Source organism: Apis laboriosa, unplaced genomic scaffold, assembly GCF_014066325.1.
Source record: "Apis laboriosa isolate Shangri-la unplaced genomic scaffold, ASM1406632v1 scaffold14_cov150, whole genome shotgun sequence".
Classification (NCBI taxonomy): domain Eukaryota; kingdom Metazoa; phylum Arthropoda; class Insecta; order Hymenoptera; family Apidae; genus Apis; species Apis laboriosa.
In genome coordinates, this window is record NW_025221798.1 from 1,126,873 (window position 1) to 1,147,507 (window position 20,635).

At 23.1% G+C, this 20,635-nt stretch overlaps 2 protein-coding genes, 2 long non-coding RNA genes and 1 pseudogene across 7 annotated transcripts; 2 read left to right on the forward strand and 3 right to left on the reverse strand.

The window, feature by feature from the left end:
• Positions 1-4,938: 4,938 nt before the first annotated feature.
• LOC122710655 (major royal jelly protein 1-like) lies at positions 4,939-10,540 on the reverse strand. 3 transcript variants are annotated; one of them, XM_043928636.1, is made up of 7 exons: positions 10,287-10,540; positions 8,025-8,236; positions 7,767-7,930; positions 7,466-7,687; positions 5,874-6,157; positions 5,523-5,655; positions 4,939-5,246 (listed from the first exon to the last, which is right to left on the reverse strand). In XM_043928636.1, exons 2-7 carry the CDS (start codon positions 8,230-8,232, stop codon positions 4,998-5,000), a joined length of 1,260 nt encoding a protein of 419 aa, XP_043784571.1. In that variant the 5' UTR covers positions 8,233-8,236; positions 10,287-10,540; the 3' UTR covers positions 4,939-4,997. The 3 variants fall into 3 exon arrangements, with proteins under 3 accessions (XP_043784571.1, XP_043784572.1, XP_043784570.1); XM_043928637.1 differs by lacking the exon at positions 10,287-10,540 and adding an exon at positions 8,335-8,354; XM_043928635.1 differs by lacking the exon at positions 10,287-10,540 and having other exon boundaries at positions 8,025-8,662.
• On the forward strand, positions 6,713-9,811 carry LOC122710658. The gene is made up of 4 exons (XR_006345970.1): positions 6,713-6,761; positions 7,436-7,696; positions 8,924-9,385; positions 9,512-9,811. It is a non-coding gene; the product is annotated as an uncharacterized LOC122710658 (long non-coding RNA).
• LOC122710656 lies at positions 10,009-13,818 on the reverse strand (annotated as a pseudogene).
• Positions 11,132-12,577, forward strand: LOC122710657. The gene is made up of 4 exons (XR_006345969.1): positions 11,132-11,337; positions 11,448-11,510; positions 11,649-11,863; positions 12,443-12,577. It is a non-coding gene; the product is annotated as an uncharacterized LOC122710657 (long non-coding RNA).
• A 2,229-nt stretch (positions 13,819-16,047) lies between the features above and the next one.
• LOC122710653 (major royal jelly protein 2) lies at positions 16,048-19,486 on the reverse strand. Of its 2 annotated transcripts, none has more exons than XM_043928632.1 (7): positions 19,359-19,486; positions 19,053-19,279; positions 18,753-18,916; positions 18,452-18,664; positions 17,619-17,902; positions 17,313-17,445; positions 16,048-16,576 (listed from the first exon to the last, which is right to left on the reverse strand). In XM_043928632.1, the coding sequence occupies exons 2-7, from the start codon at positions 19,273-19,275 to the stop codon at positions 16,163-16,165; spliced, it is 1,431 nt and encodes a 476-aa protein (XP_043784567.1). In that variant the 5' UTR covers positions 19,276-19,279; positions 19,359-19,486; the 3' UTR covers positions 16,048-16,162. The 2 variants fall into 2 exon arrangements, with proteins under 2 accessions (XP_043784567.1, XP_043784568.1); XM_043928633.1 differs by having other exon boundaries at positions 19,355-19,424.
• Positions 19,487-20,635: the final 1,149 nt, after the last annotated feature.

Sequence of the window (20,635 nt, forward strand, 5' to 3'; positions counted from 1 at the left end):
ACATATAAGAAATATGATTATAATGTTAATAAATAAATAATTAAGTATTCATAGATAATAATAAAGTATAAAAACAATAAATATAAATAAATCTTATGTATATATATTTATATTGTGGCACTTTTTGTACAAAATTGATTCTAAAAGCCAGAATACAAAAGTTGATATTCAAAAATATGGATTAAGATTTATATTTATATAAATCGATTTATATTTATATAAATATATATGGATAAATAATACATGGATAAGTTTATATTTATATAAATATTTATTATATATAATTGAAGTTTACATTACATGAAGTAAAATGGAGATAATATCTTTTTTGCTTTATTTAATATAAACTTTGATAGTTAAATAATAGATTATGGATTTGTATGCAATTAAAACAAGATTAAAAATTCAAAATCATTAATATATAAAAAATATTTTTTTGAAAAAAAAATATATATATTTTTTAATTTAGAAAGAAGAAGAAAAGGAAAAATGAATTTTAATTCTAAAATTTTAATTATAATTATTGAAATCCAATATTTTTTGATCAGTGAAATTAAAATGGAAAAAAATAATCAAAATAATCATTGTCAACCATTGTAGACAATTTTAAAAATTTATTCTGATCAATTCGGTAACTCTGTTGATAAGTTAAAATATAAAGTTTAAGAGACTGTTGTTATATATTTCATGTATTACAAAACGATTGTATTGAAAATAGAATATATTCCTTAAACGATTGAAATTACAATAATCGTTTATGTTTGCGATATCTAATGCATTGAAATTGGTATCGTTATATTGTGTCATCGATTATTTTACATTCGAGGACATGATAACGATCCATGGCGTAAATGATTGTATTAGTAACGTTTGTATAAATTTCATGTGTTAGTTACATCTGTATCTAGAATGTATATAGAATTCAATATTCTATTCTATAGAAACCTTTTTATTAATATTTCGGAAATTAATAAATATTCAAAGCTAAAATTTTAAATTATAATTCATCGCTTTTCTCTAACCTTTCTAAATTTCACGTCAATTGGAGATATATATTTTTCGGAAGTACAGTCATTGACAAAAATTTATATATAAATATGTAAAATTTATATATAAATATGTACATATATATTTTCGAGAAAATTTATTCATATTTATTCACATATCTGAAAAATAATGAAATTTTAGTAATTGTGCAGCACGATATTAAAATATTGATCCTATTGAATATATATTTTTATCGATAAATTTAAAACTACTTGAAATTATTTTTGCTGAATTATCATTATTGCTCAATATGTAATTTTTTTTTGGAAATAAAATTAAATAATATTTTAATAAATGTATCTTATACGTTCTGGTGTTATTCTTGATATATTCGAAAAAATCCAAGATTTTTAACAATTTTATAAATTTGAAAAATCATAAATAAGTTATAATAAATATTACTTAATAATAAGATTTATAAAAAGATAAAAATAACTCTGATGCAAAAATAATTTTTTATAACATAATATTATATTTTTAATGGCACTGACTCATTGAAACTTCTAGCAATATCTTTACTGTATTTAGAAATGCAAGATGGCGATTAAGCAGCAGTAAAATCCAGGAAGCTGTTATTAGAATTTACAACAGTTGATAAATATTCATTCATTTCCAGATGAAGAAAAATATTTTTTAAAATACTGTGTTTGCGCATGGGTGATAAAATCGAGCATTAAAAAAAAAACTATAAAGAATAATTTTTAAAAATAAAATATTAAAATTGATAAATGTCATACTAATAATATTTATTTCATACTTTTAAAGAACAACAAGAAGTCTTGAGATATATGAGAAATGATTATAAGAACATCTTTGTAAAGAAATCTTGATAAATATATAATTCAATTTTGACATTATGATAGATTTAAAAATAAAAGGAATAGAAAAAACAAAGAAGAATTGAGATTGGAAATTTTATATGTAATATAAAAGAACTTTTGAATTGTTTGTTATTGTTTACGATTGTTTATTAACTGATTTACAGACGCATTCAAAATTCGAAAATTCATTTCATTGAAATTTACATCTTCATTCATACTTTCTGAAATCTGTTACTCAGAATCCATACATATTCATTATTTTGACGTCTAAATATAAAAGTACTTGAAGATAATTTCTCGGAAACAAAAATTTTCAAAATACTGATGAATTGAAGGATGTCTATTCTTATTCTCTTGGCGTTTACTTCTTAAAAATTTAAAAATTATTTTAATTTCAAACCATCTTTCTTTTTAATAAATGTTTGCTGTTATAAGCATCATTGTACTACTCATTATTCTCCACATTTTTAACTCACAAACTTTCAGTAAGAATAAAAAATTATTAGTTAATACTTTATTGAAAAATAAAAAATATTCAAATAGTGAACCATTATGTATAAATAATTATGACTACTAGTAGTTAACAAGTAGTTAAAAAGTATTAATGATAGAATACTAGATAGGATACTAGATAGATACTAATGATAGATACTAGAATAGAATTAATAATGATATTCTCTCTTTTCAGTGGCCGATTCTTATTCCAACACATAGTATTATGTCATTTATGAGTCTAAAGATGAGAGCACCAGTTTTTGATATTTAGTGTTTGAGTAGAACTATAATTTAAGTGATAGATATTTGAAACATATTTTTTTACTTTTAGAGAGAGATTTTTATCATTGTTTTTTTTTTTAAGAAAACTTGCTTTTTAAATTATTTCCTAGAAGCATTCAACACATATTTTACATACATTATATACACTCGATAATGTTTAATTTATATTTTAGTTATGCAATGTGATAAACTGCAACTGATCAATTCACATTCAATTTTCCATGTTTTATTTTTATTTTCAGACAGAATATTTTATTATGAAACATTCCATTAATTAATAAAGATTTTATCAAACTTCAAATATTTCATAGTCATAATTTTATAATCATCTGATTTTTTCTTTACTTTTACTTCATCAGAATTCTATTTCGAACTGTTATTTACATTCGATAATATTCATAATTGCATAATAATATAATTTTTTTTCTCTATTCTAGTATGGATGAAAAATGAATTTAATATGTTAAAAGATGAAGTAATCTTTACTATTAAATAATAGCAATCAATCAGCTTTTTTGGATTGCCATTTTCTAAATCTTACATTATCATTTTAAAATAGATTTCTGGAAATCCAGAAATGTCAGTGGCATTACGAATAGTAATAAAAAACTCATTCCCAATCGAAACTTTTTATCTACAATGATTTATTTTAATTACGAAAAATTTATTTTAATTGAATTTTTCTGTTACATAATATATAACCATACAGTCATAAGAATATAATTACATAATTCGTGGAAATTCATGTAAACTATAATAGTGTAATTGTTAAGGAACAGAATTTTAAAATGTGTTTTATCTGAGAATCCAATTTGGCAATTATATAAAAAAATATATTGTTTCTTGAATCATTTTTACTTTAATTTCTTTTAAGAATATTTTAGAAAAAGTTAAATTTTAGGTTAAAATTTAGGTTATACTTAAATTTAATTTATTTTCTTTGTTATTAAAAAAAAAAAAAAGAAAAAAAATGATAAAATGGAAATGATTTTCAGAATTATTCATTTTGAATTTTATTTCAAGTTATTTTTTTTTGCTTATATATTATATATAATCTTTATTATATATCTTTTATATTATCTATCTTTTATAATACGATGTATATATATATTAGAAGGAATTCAGTCGATTTATAAATAATATGATATTTCATTTTGCAAAATTTAATATAGAGTGAGATTTAATTCAGTTTTAAGTTAGTTTGATTCATATAATAATTTATTCTTATATATAATTATATTATACTAATTAATAAATACTATTCCAATTTCAATTGCTGAATCTCAACTAGATAGACCAAAAAAGTGACTTCATTTTCTTATTTTGATTAAGTTAAATAGTAGTTGGTTATTTCTAAAACAATATCTAAAACAAAATTTATAATGTATATAATTTATTATATATATATAATTTATTAATTATATATAAACTCATAAAAATAGTAATATTATACACATTATATATATATATTGAGATGCTATATAATACCTAATAATATTAATTTGATGATAATTGATTTCAATTACTCAATATTATATATGTTATATATAATATATAATTATACAATTATATGTATATTGTACATATTGGAAAATATAAAAATATACAAACAAAATTAATCTCTTTTTAAATATCAATTCATTATTATCTTGTAAAAATTAAATAATTTATATGTAACTTAAATTATTATTTTTAAGGATCTTCATATGATTAACCTTATAATTACTGAAATCTTTTGTCAGTAGAATTTTCATGAAAGTGTGTTTTTTCGTGAAAAAAAATTCTATCTTTTCATAAAAATTTTGGTAACATATAATATTTGTGAATTTTATTTTATACTCCCATATTAATTATATAATTTAAGAATATAAACAGTGTACAGTTAACTATTATACATTGTGCCCGTTTAATTATCACACAGTTATCCTCACCAATTGCTAGAATAAAAACGAAATTTTCACATATATTCGCTTTTAAAAATTTAAAAAAGAAAATATAAAAGCAATGTAAAACAAAACATATATTCCATTTTTACCTTATAAAAATGTTTTTCTCTATACAATAAAAATCCTCGTATAATTGTTACAAGTATTAGAAGTAGAATGTAAAATCGATGTACTTTAATTTAATTAATAATTAATCTATACCAAAAAAATTGTCCAGAATGATAATCTTGATGATATGATTCAAGGTCATCGAAATTAATAAAGCTATTTTAAATAATTATAATAATTCTTAAAAGTAATAAATTGAAAATATTAATATTATTAATAATAAAATTGAAAAATATTAACAAAAATTCTTTATTTTAGAATTTGTTTATTATATATATAGATTATAAGATAACTTGATTTACAAAGGATTGATTTCAGGAGATATACAACGAGTGCTCTTTATCAAATCGTTCACACTCGCAATTAAAATTCGAAAATTCACATCATTGAAATCAAAACCGTAGAATACTTTTTGTATTCTGTTACTTACAGCCAATACATATTCATATTCAAGAGAAAATCCATGTATAATGATAAATGAAAATTTTCTTTTAACTTTAAGACCAGTAATGGCTTGAAGAGTTTCTTTATTCTTGGCGACCACTTCCTGTAATTACAAAATAAATTTTACTTTTTAATTAATCAATTAATTTTTCAATTAGTTTATTTTTAATCGATCGACATGATCGTTTAATCAAAAATTATCTGATAGTTTTAAAAATTCACGCAGCCATCTTTGATTTAAAAAAAAAGTCAAAGAAACAAATTTATTATTGATTTATTGTATAAAAAAGAAAGTTATTAATTTATATAAAGAAATTTTTCATTAAAAGAAAAATGTATTTGTATTTCAGAGAAAATGTGAGAAAAAAATACGACTAACAATATTTCTTCTGTCAAGTAATCGATTCTCATTCCAGCAAGCAAGAGATGTATTACCCACAAGTCCGAAGAAAAGAACACCATTATCCGATATTCCTTTAGCCGATGCTTGAGTCCATAAAATATTTTCTTTTCTGAAATTGATAAAAATATAGAAATATGTTTTAACATATTCGTGAAACGCTTTAAGATCGATTTTAAAAGTTAAAATAAAATTTTTACTTTTTCCAATTTTTATGTTTTTTTCGATCTAGATAAAATCGATTTTCCAAAAAAGATTGCACAAATATATTAACATATATATATTAATACATAATATGAATAATGTTAAATACATTATCGATATATTTACCCTTCATAATGCACGTTATTTGCCTGATATTGTGATTTTATGAACTGTTCTGTGTTGACATAATTTAATCTGTGAGAAGTCAGAGCGCTATAATAAAGATTTTGGGTCAGAGGACTTAGTGCCATTCCAAAAATTCCACTTTGCAATATGAAGCTCTCTCCGTCGATTGTGAATACGCTATATCTAGGATCACTTGCGAAGGTACTCGAAGTCAATCGTTGGAAAGAATTATCTGAATTGTTGTAGATAATTAAAGCGAAACCTTCGTTGTCTCCTATATACACCTGTTGCAAAATTATACGAAATATATAATTTTAATCGATATTATAATAATATAATGAAAATAAAGGATAAAGAAAAATAAATATAAAGTACACATATTAAAAAATAAAGAAAAATAAATGTGCATCAAAAATTTAATATTTTTTCAAATAATTTGTTCATTTTCATAGCTATCGTACTGAATTTAAAATATCAAATAAAAAAATTTTATTTTATATATTTTTAATTTATTTTTTTTTTACACTTCCTGTTATATTAAATACAATTATAGAATATTGTATGTACAAACTATAGATATTTGTATTAAATTTTAAAGAACTCTAAAATATAAAATTTTATATAAACAGATAATATATCATATATAAATATTTTATATATTTCATATAAATCTGTTTTGTAATCTTCTATTAAGGACATAATGTACGCCTGCGCATAACTAATGCCATCTATCTTATATGACATTCAAAAAAATTGGAGTTAGAACTTTGATAGATGGCACTAGTTATGTGCATACGCATATGATGTTCTTAGTATTGCTTGCAAAACTATGAACAATGCGATTTGTTGTGCTTATCACTGTTGACATTAATTGCTACAATTTAGAAAGTAAGTATGATTTGTTTCATTTATTGCATCAATAAAATGATTCTTATAATGCATTCTAGCATTTCACTTTTTAAAATAAATATAGATTTGATAATAATTTTCTTTCGTATAATACTTCATCATTTACAAAATGATATTTGTAACATTCAAACTTCATTTTTCATTTTTTAATATTAATTTTTAAATAACAGGCACAAATATGTTCCTATATTAATTTTATGGATTACTTGTACATTTGCGTTAAGTAAAATAAATAAGTGACAATTATTCAATATATAACCAACAGTGAAAAAAAAAAGCGCACGAGCAGATAACCTTCCGTAGGTAATAAAGTAAAGAATGATAAAGTAATCGTTTTCATGTAACACATTTGTAAATGAGAAAGTTATTCATAAAAAAACGAAATTATTTATAATTTTATAAATTTTAATTTTTTCACTTAATTTTACTAATTTTATGCTTCATTTAGAAAATAATATCTATTTTAATAAAGAATTTTTTTATCATTCTGGAATGAGATTATTATAAAATTCATGCAGAAACAAAAATAATCAATTCAATCGAAATTAATTTAAAAAATTTCCAATTAAATAATCTAATTTTCTAAAAAAAAATTAAATACACAGATAATTATACGATCATAAATTACAATGCTAAAATTAAGAATTTTTTAGGAAAAATGGAATTGTCTTTATTGCACTTACAAGAGTGGATCCATTCACTTCGCAACTCAACGATTGAACACTTAGAGTCACCAGAGCTCCTCTTCCTGTGGTAGTATTCACAGCAATATCGTGCGGTATTTTGACTTGCTTTAACAATTGTGAAGTATTCAGATCGAAGACAAGGAGTTGTGGAGGACATACGGATTGGACATTATTGATGAGACCTGAATCCAAGACCCATAATCTGTCACATATATCGATCTAAATATCGTACGTAAATTGAGCTTTTTTATTTTGAAAATTAATTTTGAATGTAATCACAGAAAAAGTTTCTGATTACCTCAATCTTATAAACACTCATGATACCAGAGCAATTTTCATTTTTCGCCCATGTCCAATCAGGATACGGTGCCAGAAGAGGTCCACCGTTGCCAATTTTATTAGTTATCACATTCAAAGAAGAAGGCACACCATTAAATTTCATTATAATGGCAAAAGTCTTATCTAGAAAGGAAAATGATATTTCTGAATGATGATAATCGAAAAATTTGAATAATGAAGAAATATTGCGGAATAATAATCGTTTAAAATAATTTACCACGCCATTGATCGGTATCGAAAAGATAATTCATTGTATAATTGTAATCGCCTGATTGAATGGCAGCTTGTCTCTTTTCGTCACTACCGAAATCGTAATCAATATATTTCCATTCGTAAATGACTTTCAACGAATTTGTCAAATTTCTTGAATGAATGTCTGTAACACAAGCTATGCCAAGATACATCAGCAGCAACCACCTTATCATTTTTCTGAAAAATATTTTCTCTGGTCAAAAAGATAAAAAATTTTAATAAAAATCAGAATTGAGGCATATGAACTAAGGCGTATGAGATATTTTAGTACTGACAATTAATTTTAAGGAATGTAAGCAGTATATCTGAATTGCGACTGTTAAATTATGACGAATTGTCACGGTTGGGCAATATATAAGTAGTAATGACCTATATTTTGCCTATATCTAGAGATAAAATGAATTGTTTGTTTTGTCAAAATTTGCGTTTATGTTGACACAGAAATATTTTAAAGTACATTTAAAAAATTCTAGTATGACAGGTTATAATTTAAATCCAATTAAATGAAAACGATACAATATTTTGCTTATATTCTATTATTCCTTTGTTCTGTCTCACTTTGAGGTGCTTATAATTAATAAATAATAAATAATAAATAAATTTATACAATAAGTTTATAAGTTTATATAATGAGTTTATAATAAATATAAGTGACAAGTTATATATATCAATTTTTATGTTTACTTAAAATTAGTCATGTCCCAGAAGTATATTATTAACATTCTGTATATATCGATATAAAATTTAATTATAAAATTTAACAATTTAATTATAAACTTAACAAATAGTCGAAATTACATTTTGCAACGTTTTTCAATTACAATAACCCATCATTTAAATATTAATTAATTTATTTTATTGCAGGTTAATAACAGTGTTATCTGTATAATTTATGAGGATTATTTGATAAGCTAAGAATTAAAATGATGCAAGTATAATCAATAAAAAATAGAATTACATTACAAGTTTGCAATTTGTATTATTTTAATTACCCGATATAGATTGTCCTAATAAATTATTGCTAAAATAAGATAAATATAATTAATTTAATTTTATATTTTTAATTTTATATTTTATCCTTTAATAATATAGAATTATTACTAACAAAAGTACAGAAAATAATTAAGACGTCTCATGGAATGATGCAAGAGAATCATTAGCAGTGTCATTTGCCGGAAGTGTGCTATCCTCTCAATCGCTAAAAATGGCTGAATTCAAATTGTTTACGGCATAGGAAAAGAATATGTGATGTTACAGAAATACGTCACGTTGTGCTTTGACTACTTTTAATAGCCAATGTATGTATTTGTTCGGCGATTTTGCACGGTGAGTGATAACCTCAATCATAAAGTAGATAAAGTGCAAAAAATACATAGTATAGAAGAAAATTCGAGTATTTTTTCCTATCTTATTCATAAGAAATGTTTTTATTTTTCTGTTTTTATGATCTAGCAAAACGAGCGAAAGAATTGAAAAAGAATCAATTTAGATGTGAAATCAATGAAGTGTATCCTTGTATAATTAATTAATAATGTAATTGTTCAAAATGATAATCTTGATAAAATATTTTGCAAAAGCATCGAAATTTACGAAATAACCTCTATTCTAAATAATTGTTATAAAATTAGAAAAAATGTAATTTTACAAGTATCATGTGAAATTTATATTTTTTTCAAACTTGATATCTTATTATGAAGTATTTCTTTCAAACTGTTTATTTAACTTTTTAATATATTACTTTACACTGCATTCATTCACTCACTCATTCATGTTAAATCTAATGTTAGAAATATCAATTAATATAAATACAAGTACATTTTATCGTAATATTATCGTAATTTTTAGAGTAATAAAATTAAAAAATATTATGTGAAAACGATATTTATTCTATTTATTTATAATATAAAGAAATTTTAAAGAATATTCGGTTTATATACATCAAGAAATGGCTAATCAACTAAAGAGTTTATTGTGATTCTTATGTTGTTATCGTTATTTTGATTACGTACGTATTATTACCATTCTGAATATTAGAATTTGTGCAACGAGTGTTTTCTAACAAGTCGGTCACAATCAAAATTCGGAAATTAATATCATTGAAGTTAAGATCATTGTTTAATATTTTTTGCATTCTGTTACTTAATACTAATATATATTCATTGTTTATTATATTATTTATATCAATAATGATGATATATAGAAGCAATTCCTTAATTTTCATACCAACCATCATTTGAAATGTCTCTTCATTTTGGGCGACCATATCTTGTAATTTCGAAATAATTTCATTTTTATTTCTATATCTTCTAAGAAACATTTGCTATGAAAACATAAATTACATAAATTCGATTATTTAATTGAGTACTATCAATGTATCTAATCAAATGTTTTCATGTATGTTTATAGAATGTTTAACCACATTTATGTTGAGTGATTTGGCTAACTATCAATTAAATTGAAACATCTTTTAATAAATTTAAATTTAACTAATTTAATTAAAAATTTACACGATTCTAATAAATTCATACATTTCGATGAAAAGAAAATTAATATGAATATAATTTTACGAAAAAAGTAAAATAACAGGCAATTCAGAAGAAATAGAAAAAAAAAGAAAAAAATAAATAAATAAAATCAAATAAAAACAAAAGCATTAACTTATATAAGAGGAAAAACGTTAATAGTATATTTATTAATTAATATTAAATTATATTAATATAGTATATTTATTTTTATTAATATAATAGTATATTTGAAAAGTGAAACATTTCAATAGAAGGCAAAATTGTCAAATGCTATTCACAGTTACTCCCACTTATTGCAGTTACTGGAAATTTCTGTATAAAAATGAATACATGACATCACGTTATTCCCACTATGATTGCTACATCATATGACTTTCTATCAAAGATAAGCGTATCAATCATTTGCATCGTATCAAGTGACTTATATCTCTGTCAACTCTAGTAATTGGAATAATGTAACGACATATTCTTTTCATACGGAAAATCATGTTTAGTAGTAGGTTTTGAAAGAAATGTGTCGAGAAAATATGACAAAAAAGTGTGAAGAAAAAAAGAAGATTAAAAAATATTTGCAATTATTAACGGCATTTTCTCTCTGAAGTGTTTGATGCTCGTTCCAGCAACCAATAACTGTATTATTCACGAGACCGAAGAAAAGGATGCCATTTTTCGATATTGCTTTAGCGGTTGATTGAGTGTTGAAAATATTTTGGACTCTGAAATTAATAAAAATGTGGAATTAAGCAAAAATATGTAAGATATCTGAAGCATCGATTCTAAAAAACCAGAAAAAATTTTTGATATACAAAAATTGATTAAAATTTATATATTAAATTATAATTATAACCAACTTAAATTTGCAGATAGAAGCAAGATGATAGTGTGATGGAGACAACTTGAAACAATCTGGATATTCTTAATCAAAAGTACGTACTATTTAATAGAAAATTATTTCATAAAATTAAAAATTTTTTTTTATATTTATCCTTTATATTGGACGTTATTTTCTCCATATTATGATTTCATGAATGATTTTGTGTTAACATAATACAAACTGCGAGAAGAGAGAGGACTGTAATAAGGACTGTTCGTCATGGGATTAAGTGCATTTCCATCTTGTACAGTGAAACTTTCTCCTTCAATCGTCATTTTGGTATATCTGGGATCGTAATCGAATGTGTTGGAAGTCAATCGATGGAAAGAATCGTCGGAATTTTGGTAGACGATTAAATCATCACCACTATGGTTTGCTACATACACCTATATCATTATTATCACAGTATAACTTATATTGTAATTAATTATATTATCTGATATATTTTAATTTTTCCTTGATTTTATAACTTTCAATAGATACATTTCTTATAAATCTTGAGCTGGATGTGATTCTGGAGATTATTTTTCCTAGAATACACAGTTTCTTATAACAGTCATTCAATTGTTTTTTAAAATTAATTCTCCTGATTAAAATAGTAAAAGTGATTGTAAATATCTAAATATGAATATAAAAGTGATTATAAGTATCTAAATGATTAATTAATGATTCAAGTAAAAAATTCAAGTAAAAAAAAAAAAACATTCATTTTTGAAAATATTCTTAAATTTACAAAAATTAAAGATTCACAAGAAAATTTAATATAACGTGATACTGTTTACTATTTCTGTTAAAACATCAAAGAAAGCTACAAAATTATTTTTTTTTTATAAAAACGAAAATAAATACTGTATAATACTGTATATTTTAATTCTTTGGACTAAGTTCAAAAACTATTTTGAAAGTTATGAATTTTATTTTTTATCATATTGCAACATTATTATCTCTAATTTAAAAATTTTAATTATAATTTAAACTCACCAGAGTATTCATAGGATCCATAGCTTGAAGAACTAAAGATACTAATCCTCCGTTTCCTATGGTGGTATTTACGGCAATATCGTGCACTATCTCGACTTGTTTGAGCAATGGTGAAGTATTGAGATCAAAGGCAAGCAATTTTGGAGAACACATAAGTTGAATATTATTAATAAGACTTGAATCCAGAAGCCACAATCTGTCGAACTTGTCGATCTAAAAAACATCGTAAAACAAATGAATTTTTCTTCTTTCAAAATAAAAATTCTGAAAATAATCACAAAAAAAGTTTCAATTACCGCAATATTATAAGTGCTCATGATTCCAGAGCAATCTTTACTTCGCCCACGACCAATCAGGATACGATTGTAGAAGGCGTCCACCCTTGCCAGTTTTGTCAGATATCACGTTCAAAGTAGATGGCACACCATTGTATCTTAGTACGGTGACAAAAGTCTTAGCTTAAAAAAAAAAATGCAAAATGTGGAATATCTTTTTAATTATTTAAAAATGAAAAAATATGAATGATGAAATATGAAAATTATTGAATATTATTATATGTTTTGACGATTAGAATGCAATAATAATTTAAAATAAGAAAATTTTACCACGCCATTGATCGACGTCAAAAAAAGGATAATTTTTCGTATGATCGTATTCGCCAGATTGAATCGCAGTTTGTCTTTTTTCTTCGCTACCAAAATCATAATCAATATTTCCATTCGTGAATTACATTCAACGAATTTGCCAAGTTTCTTGCAGAATTTTTTCGAACAATGGTGTCTTGACAAGCTATGCCAAGACATAAACAACCACCTTGTCATTTTTCTATAAAATACTTTATTTTGTCAGATGAATGAAAGATTGCAAATAAATATCAAAATTGAGGATATATGACTTTACTTAAAATTTTACAGAATTTTGTTTATCAGCTTTGTCACACCTCTATTTTTTTGTGTATGTGTTTAACTTCGTACAGAAAACTTAATCGAGATAATATATAGTAATATATATAATTAATATATAGATAATATATAATTCTAGAAAAAGTATGAAGAATAATTTTTTAAAGATAGAATAATTATATTTATATATTGAATTTATTTAAAAATTCAGACGAAAAGTTGGTACATATGCAAAGAATATGTAACAGAAATAGGAATTATAAAATTTGTTGGCTTTCTTTGATCTGATAGATTGATCTGAATATGATCTATTAATATGTTTATATCCGCAGTCAGAATTCAAGAATTCATATTATCGAGATTCAAGTTGTTATTTAATATTTTTTAATATTTGTCATATTTAAAATCAACATATGATGAACTGAACAAAGAAACTGGAATAAAAACTTGATTTTTAAATCATTAATAATTAGAGTCTTATTATTGCGATTTCCTAATTAAATATTCCTAATTTTAATTTTATTTATCTTTCTTATTGTCAAATATTTTTATTGTCAAATAATATGAATCGATTCGATGATTTAATATATTTGATTTAATATATTTTTAATATATTATATTTACTATTATAATAAGATTACATTATTATACATATGTAATTTTCATGTGAAAAATGATCAAAATATGTTTTTTTTATGTTTATAAAAAAATTTAAAAATAAATAAATAAATGATTTTGTTAAATATATTGGCTATATTACTAATTAATTATTATATGACGTTGTTTATTATCGCTTGTACTTATAATAATAAGTATAATACGTATTTATAATAATAATAAAGTTAATTTTCAAGTGAAATTTATTTGTATTCAACGAATTTGATTAACATTTCTAATCTTTTTCTATATTTTTATTTCATATAATTAAAACAATTGCATAAAATTAATAATAATAACTAAAATATTTTTTTGTAAATAGCGATGGAAATGTATTAATTAAATTTCAAGTATAAATTTTTATATCTTCTTAAAAGGACATAAATTTTTTAAATAGAAAAAGTAAATGAAGTAATTTTTGATTGATCACGTTGAAGTAACTTTTATTTGTGATCTTAATTAATTTTACATTAATTATTTCGATTAAATGATTTATCGATTTCTACGCAAGAATTGTAAGATTATTAAAAAAGAATAAATAAGATCATATTAATAACAGCGAATATAAACAAAAATGAAGCAAATATAAATAAAAAGAAATGAATGAATAGAAAATATTTATCATTAATAATGATATTCTCTCTATAAAATATTCTGGCTTCTAAATTAAAAATCAATTATCATCATATTTATTGATATTGTATATTGTTCTTTTGATCTTGTAATTCTGCAAATTCCGATGTATTGACACAATTTGAAATTTTTTTGAATAATTTTCTCCATCGATCGTGAATGTATTATATTCGAGATTTTAATTGAAAATGCTCGAAGTCAGTTGCTGTAATTAACCTCTCATGTTTGTTGCGTACATATTGTTGCACAGATATTTAAACGATATTAATATATTCCTGAAAAATCGATTTAGAGATGAAAAGAAATATAAAAGAAATATAAAAAAAGTATCGATTAAAGTTTATTTATCAAGTTAAAAATAATTTAATGTTCTGCACGAAGAAAGTAAAAAGATGTGATAAAGATAGTTCTGTTATCTTCATTTAATGCAAACTCAGATTCTCATAATTAATATCATCATTATTTAATAAATAAATCATGTCTAACTTTTATATTTGTATTGAATTAGAGAATTGATTCTTTGAAAGTATAAATATATATTAACATTTCCTATATTAATACTCTAATAAATAATAATATTCGATAATAAATGAAAAGAGTAGTAATAATCATGTGTTAAAAAATTAATCATTTATATATTATATAAATAACTTCTTTCTTTTGTTAAATCTTTGGTACGGAAGTATGAAATAATATTTAATATTAATCAAATCAAAATTGCTTATAATTTTGAAACTATTAATTTTTCTACTTATTTTCAATATGCTATCTATTCTACCATTAACTCAATTCCCTTGCAACAGTAGTAGAATATGTTACGTTATATCCCCACTACCATTGCTACATAAAAGCAGAGACACGTCATGTGACACGATGCGATACTTGACTTCAGCTTAACTTTAGTAGACTTTAATAGTAGAGGGAATATTTGCTCATTGGCGAGTAATAATCTCAATCACGAGTGATTATATTAAATTACATAATATAAAAGAGAACTCGAACATTTTCTTTTTATTCTATTCAAGCAATAATTATTAATTATGAATTATCAATTATACATTAATATTGAGATAATTATCAAAGAAGATTTAAATGTGAAATCGATAATGTATATCTTTATATAAATAATAACGAATAAAATTGCTTAAAACGATGAAGTATGTTTTATTTTAAATAAATCAATTTTTTTCCACATTCGATATTTCATTACAAATCATTTTCTTTAAATTGTTTTATTTAATTCTTATCATTTCATTCTTCATATTTCATTCGTGCTATTTCTTGATACACTACATTCATTCGCTCATTTATATTAAATATATTTATTAGAAATATCAATTAATATAAATACAAATACAATTTCTATATTATTATAATTTTTAAAAATAAGGTAATAAAATTTTAAAAAATATTATGCAAAAACGATATTTTATTTATTTATAATATAATGTAAAAAGATTTTACAAAATATTTGGTTTACATTGAGAAAATATTTTAAAAAATATTTGATTTACATTTTAATTAATTAATTTTAATGCGATTTTGAAGAACGAGCTTGATTATCATTCTGATTGTTAGTATTCTGATTGTTACTCTTCTGATTGTTAGTATTCTGATTGTTACTCTTCTGATTCTTAGTATTTTGATTCTTATTATTTCGATTGTTAGTATTTTGATTGTTAACATTCTGATTGTTATTATTCTGATTGTTAGAATTTACGCAATGAGTATTTCTTATTAATTCCTTTACATTCGCACCCAAAATTCGGAAGTTTACATCATCAAAGTTAAAGTCATTGTTTACTATTTTCTGCATTCTGTTACTTAAAACTAACATATATTCATCCTTTACAGGTTTGTTACTTCCTACGAAATGTGGAAGCTCTTCCTTAATTTTCATACCTGCGATCATTTGAAGTGTCTTTTCATTTTGGGCGACCAGTTCCTGTAATTTCGAAATAGTTTCATTTTTATTTATATTTCATCATATAAAACAGTTGTTGTTTTGAAAACATAAATTACATAAATTCGATTATTTAATCAAATGTTTTCAATATACTATAAATTTCTCACGTATATTTACAGAAAAAATTGCGTTTATATTAAGTAATTTTTAATCCAATTAAATTGAAACATCTACTAAATTAACTAAAAATTTGTACAATTCTAACTCATTCAAAATTATATTTTGTTCGATGTTAATTTATACTGTTCAATGTTATGATTAAAAAATCCGATTAAAAAATCTTAAATATAATTTTAAAAGAAAATAAACAGATTTTATGGAAAAAAAATAATAGAAAATAAAAACGAAAATTATTAAATTATTAACAATTAATATATAAGAGAAAAAAATATATTCATAAATCTAGAAACATTTAACTTTATATTATCTATTACTATACACTATACTTCGCGAGTTCCTGCACGAAAAGAATATGTCATCACATTATCCCCACTATTAGTGTTACATAGAAATATATCACGTGATCTTACAGCAAAGCAAGTTTGCATCATGTCACGTGACTCCTGTTTCTGTCAAATCTAGCAGTGTATATGTACTTCTCATGTGAAAATTCACGTTCAATTATAGTGATAATAGCGTCTGATAGGAAGAAATGTGCCAAGAAAATATGACAAAAAAATGTGAGGAAAAAGAGAAACGATAAAAAATTACTAACTAAATTTTGTCTCTGAAGTGGTTGATGCTCGTTCCAGCAACCAAGAGCTGAATTACCCACAAGTCCAACGAAGAGAACGCCATCTTTCGATACTGCTTTAGCCAATGATTGCGTGTTCAAAATATCTTGAGATCTGAAATTAATAAGAAATATATAATTAAGAATGCGAAAGATAGTATGCAAGAATAGATAAGTTGAAACGCTATTCTTGAATCAATTTTATAAAAAAGTTCCACGAATATATTAATACATATTATTTAACATTATTCTATTTCATAAAATTTAAGAAATTATTTTTATATTTACCCTTCATATTGGGCGTTATTTTCTCCATATTGTGATTTCATGAATGGTTCCGTGTTAACATAATACAAACCGTGAGAAGCGAGAGGACTGTAATAAAGATTATTCGTCACGGGACTAAGAGCCATTCCACAAATTCCATTTTTCAGTGTGAAACTTTCTCCATCGATCGTCATTTTGGCATATCTGGGATCGTAGTCAAAAGTGTTGGAAGTCATTCGATGGAAGGCATCATTGGAATTTTCGTAGACGATTAAAGCATCACCCTTATGGTCTGCTATGTACACCTATTATATCATTAATATAATTTATATTATAATTAATAATATTATTTGATAGATTTTAATTTTTTCTTGATTTTATAACTTTCATTAAATATATGTCTTATAAATTTTACGCTGAATGCGATTCTAATTATTTTTCCTAGAATACATAGCTTTTGAAATAGTAATCATTCAATTGTTCTTTAAAATTAACTCTTTCAATATAATCTCTCATAATAATAGAACTGATTATAAATATTTAAATATGTTTAACTAATGATTCAAATAAAAGAACATCGAAAATACATTTGTTTTAAAAGTTTTATAAAAATTAATGATATACAAAAAAATTTAACTTAATCTAATTAATTTTTCTGCTAAAGGAAAACATCAGAGAAAGTTATAAAATAATTTTGTTTTTTATATAAAAGAAATAATATAATATTATAAATTTTAATTCTTTGATCCAAATTTAATTATTTTACTATTTCGAAAGTTATGAATTTTATTTTTATCATAGTGCAATTCTAATTTAATCTCTAATTTAAAATTTTAATTATAATTTAAACTCACTAAAGTATTCATAGGATCTATGGCTTGAACAGCTAGAGACACTAGTCCTCCTTTTCCTGTGGTAACATTTACGGCAATATCATGAGGTATTTCAATTTGTTTAAGATGCTTTGAGTTTTTCAGATCAAAGACATGCAACTTTGGAGCACACACGGGTTCAGTTCTATTGATAAGACCTGAATCCAAAATCCACAATCTGTCGAACTTGTCAATCTAAATATCATACGATAAATGAATCTTCTTTTTCTTTGAAGAGGAAAATTAATTCTAAAGATAATTATAGAAAAAAAAGTTCAATTACCGCAATTTTGAAAGCGCTCACAATTTTGGAGCAATCTTTATACTCTGCCCACGACCAATCAGGATATGGTTGTAGAAGGCGTCCACCCTTGCCAGTTTTGTCAGATATCACGTTCAAAGTAGATGGCACACCATTGTATCTTAGTACGGTGACAAAAGTCTTATCTTAAACAAGAAATGCAAAATGTGAAATATCTTTTTAATTATAGAAAAATGAAGAAATATGAATGATGAAAATAATTGAATATTAAGTGTTTCGACGATTAGAATGTAATAATAATTTAAAATAAGAAAATTTTACCACGCCATTGATCGACATCGAAGGGATAATTTCTGGTATGATCATATTCGCCAGATTGAATCGCAGCTTGTCTTCTTTCTTCGCTACCGAAATCGTAATCAAAATATTTCCATTCGTGAATTACATTCAACGAATTTTCCAAATTTTTTTGAGAATTTTCTCGAATAGTGGCGCCTTGACAAGCTATGCCAAGACATGCCACCATAAACAACCACCTTGTCATTTTTCTATAAAATATTTTATTTTGCCAGATGAATGAAAGATTGCAAATAAATATCAAAATTGAGGATATATGAAAACACTTACTTAAGATGTTGGAGATATTTTACAAGTGAATTTCAAGAGTCGGCAGAATAGTTCCTAAGTGAACTGTAGGAACTGTTGAATTTTTACTAACGATTGGTCAATATATAGGTGGTAATGGTATGTATTTCACAAAGATAAAGTAAATTGTTTTTTTGAATTTTCGTTTATCTTGTTATAGATATTTTTTAAAGGATTAGAATGTGACAGGTTATAATTTATATTCCCTAAAAGTGTTAACTTAACTTAAAATTTTACAGAATTTTGTTTATCAGCTTTGTCACACCTCTATTTTTGTATGTGTATGTTTAAGAAAACTATTAATTGAGATAATATATAATAATATATATAGTTAATATATAGATAATATATAGTTCTAGAAAAAATATGAAGAATAATTTCTTAAAGATAGAATAATTATATTTATATATTGAATTTATTTAAAAATTCAGATGAATAGTTGGTATATATACAAATAATATGTAACAGAAGTAGGAATTATAAAATTTGTTAGCTTCCTTTGCAAATTGATCTGATAGAACGAATTTACTACATTAATGTGTTTATATCCGCATTCAAAATTCAAGGATTCATGTTATCGAAATTTAAATTATCATTTAATATTTTGTAATATTTTTTATTCAAAATCAATATATATTCACATATAGTGAGTTAAATATGGAATTAAAATTAGAAAATCTTGACTATAAAACCACTAATAATCTGAAAAGTTTTATTATTAATCATATTCTGCAATTTCATAATTTTATAATTTTAATTTTATCTTTCTTCATATTTACTGATATGATGATTCGATAATTTAATATGTCTTTTGTATATGATATAAATACATATACTTAATTTTCATATGAAGATTGTTCAAAATATGTTTCTTTATTTTATGTTTATTATTTGTAGAAAAAAATAATTTGAAAAATAGATTTGAAAAATAGAAAAAGAAAAGTAACAATTAATTAAAGAAATTCAAAATAAATAAATAAATAATTATGTTAGTTATATTAAATATATTACTAATTAAATAAATAATCATATGACATAATATTACTATCGCTTATAATTATATTTATGACGTTAATTTTCACGAAACTTATTTGTATTTGACAAAATTGATTAATATTTCTAATCTTTTTTTACATTTTTATCATATCATGTCAAATTAATGTTACTAAAATATTTGTTTTTAAACATATTTTAACATATGTTCATAGAAACGTGTTAATTAAACTTTAACACATCAATTTGTATATATCTTTAGAAGA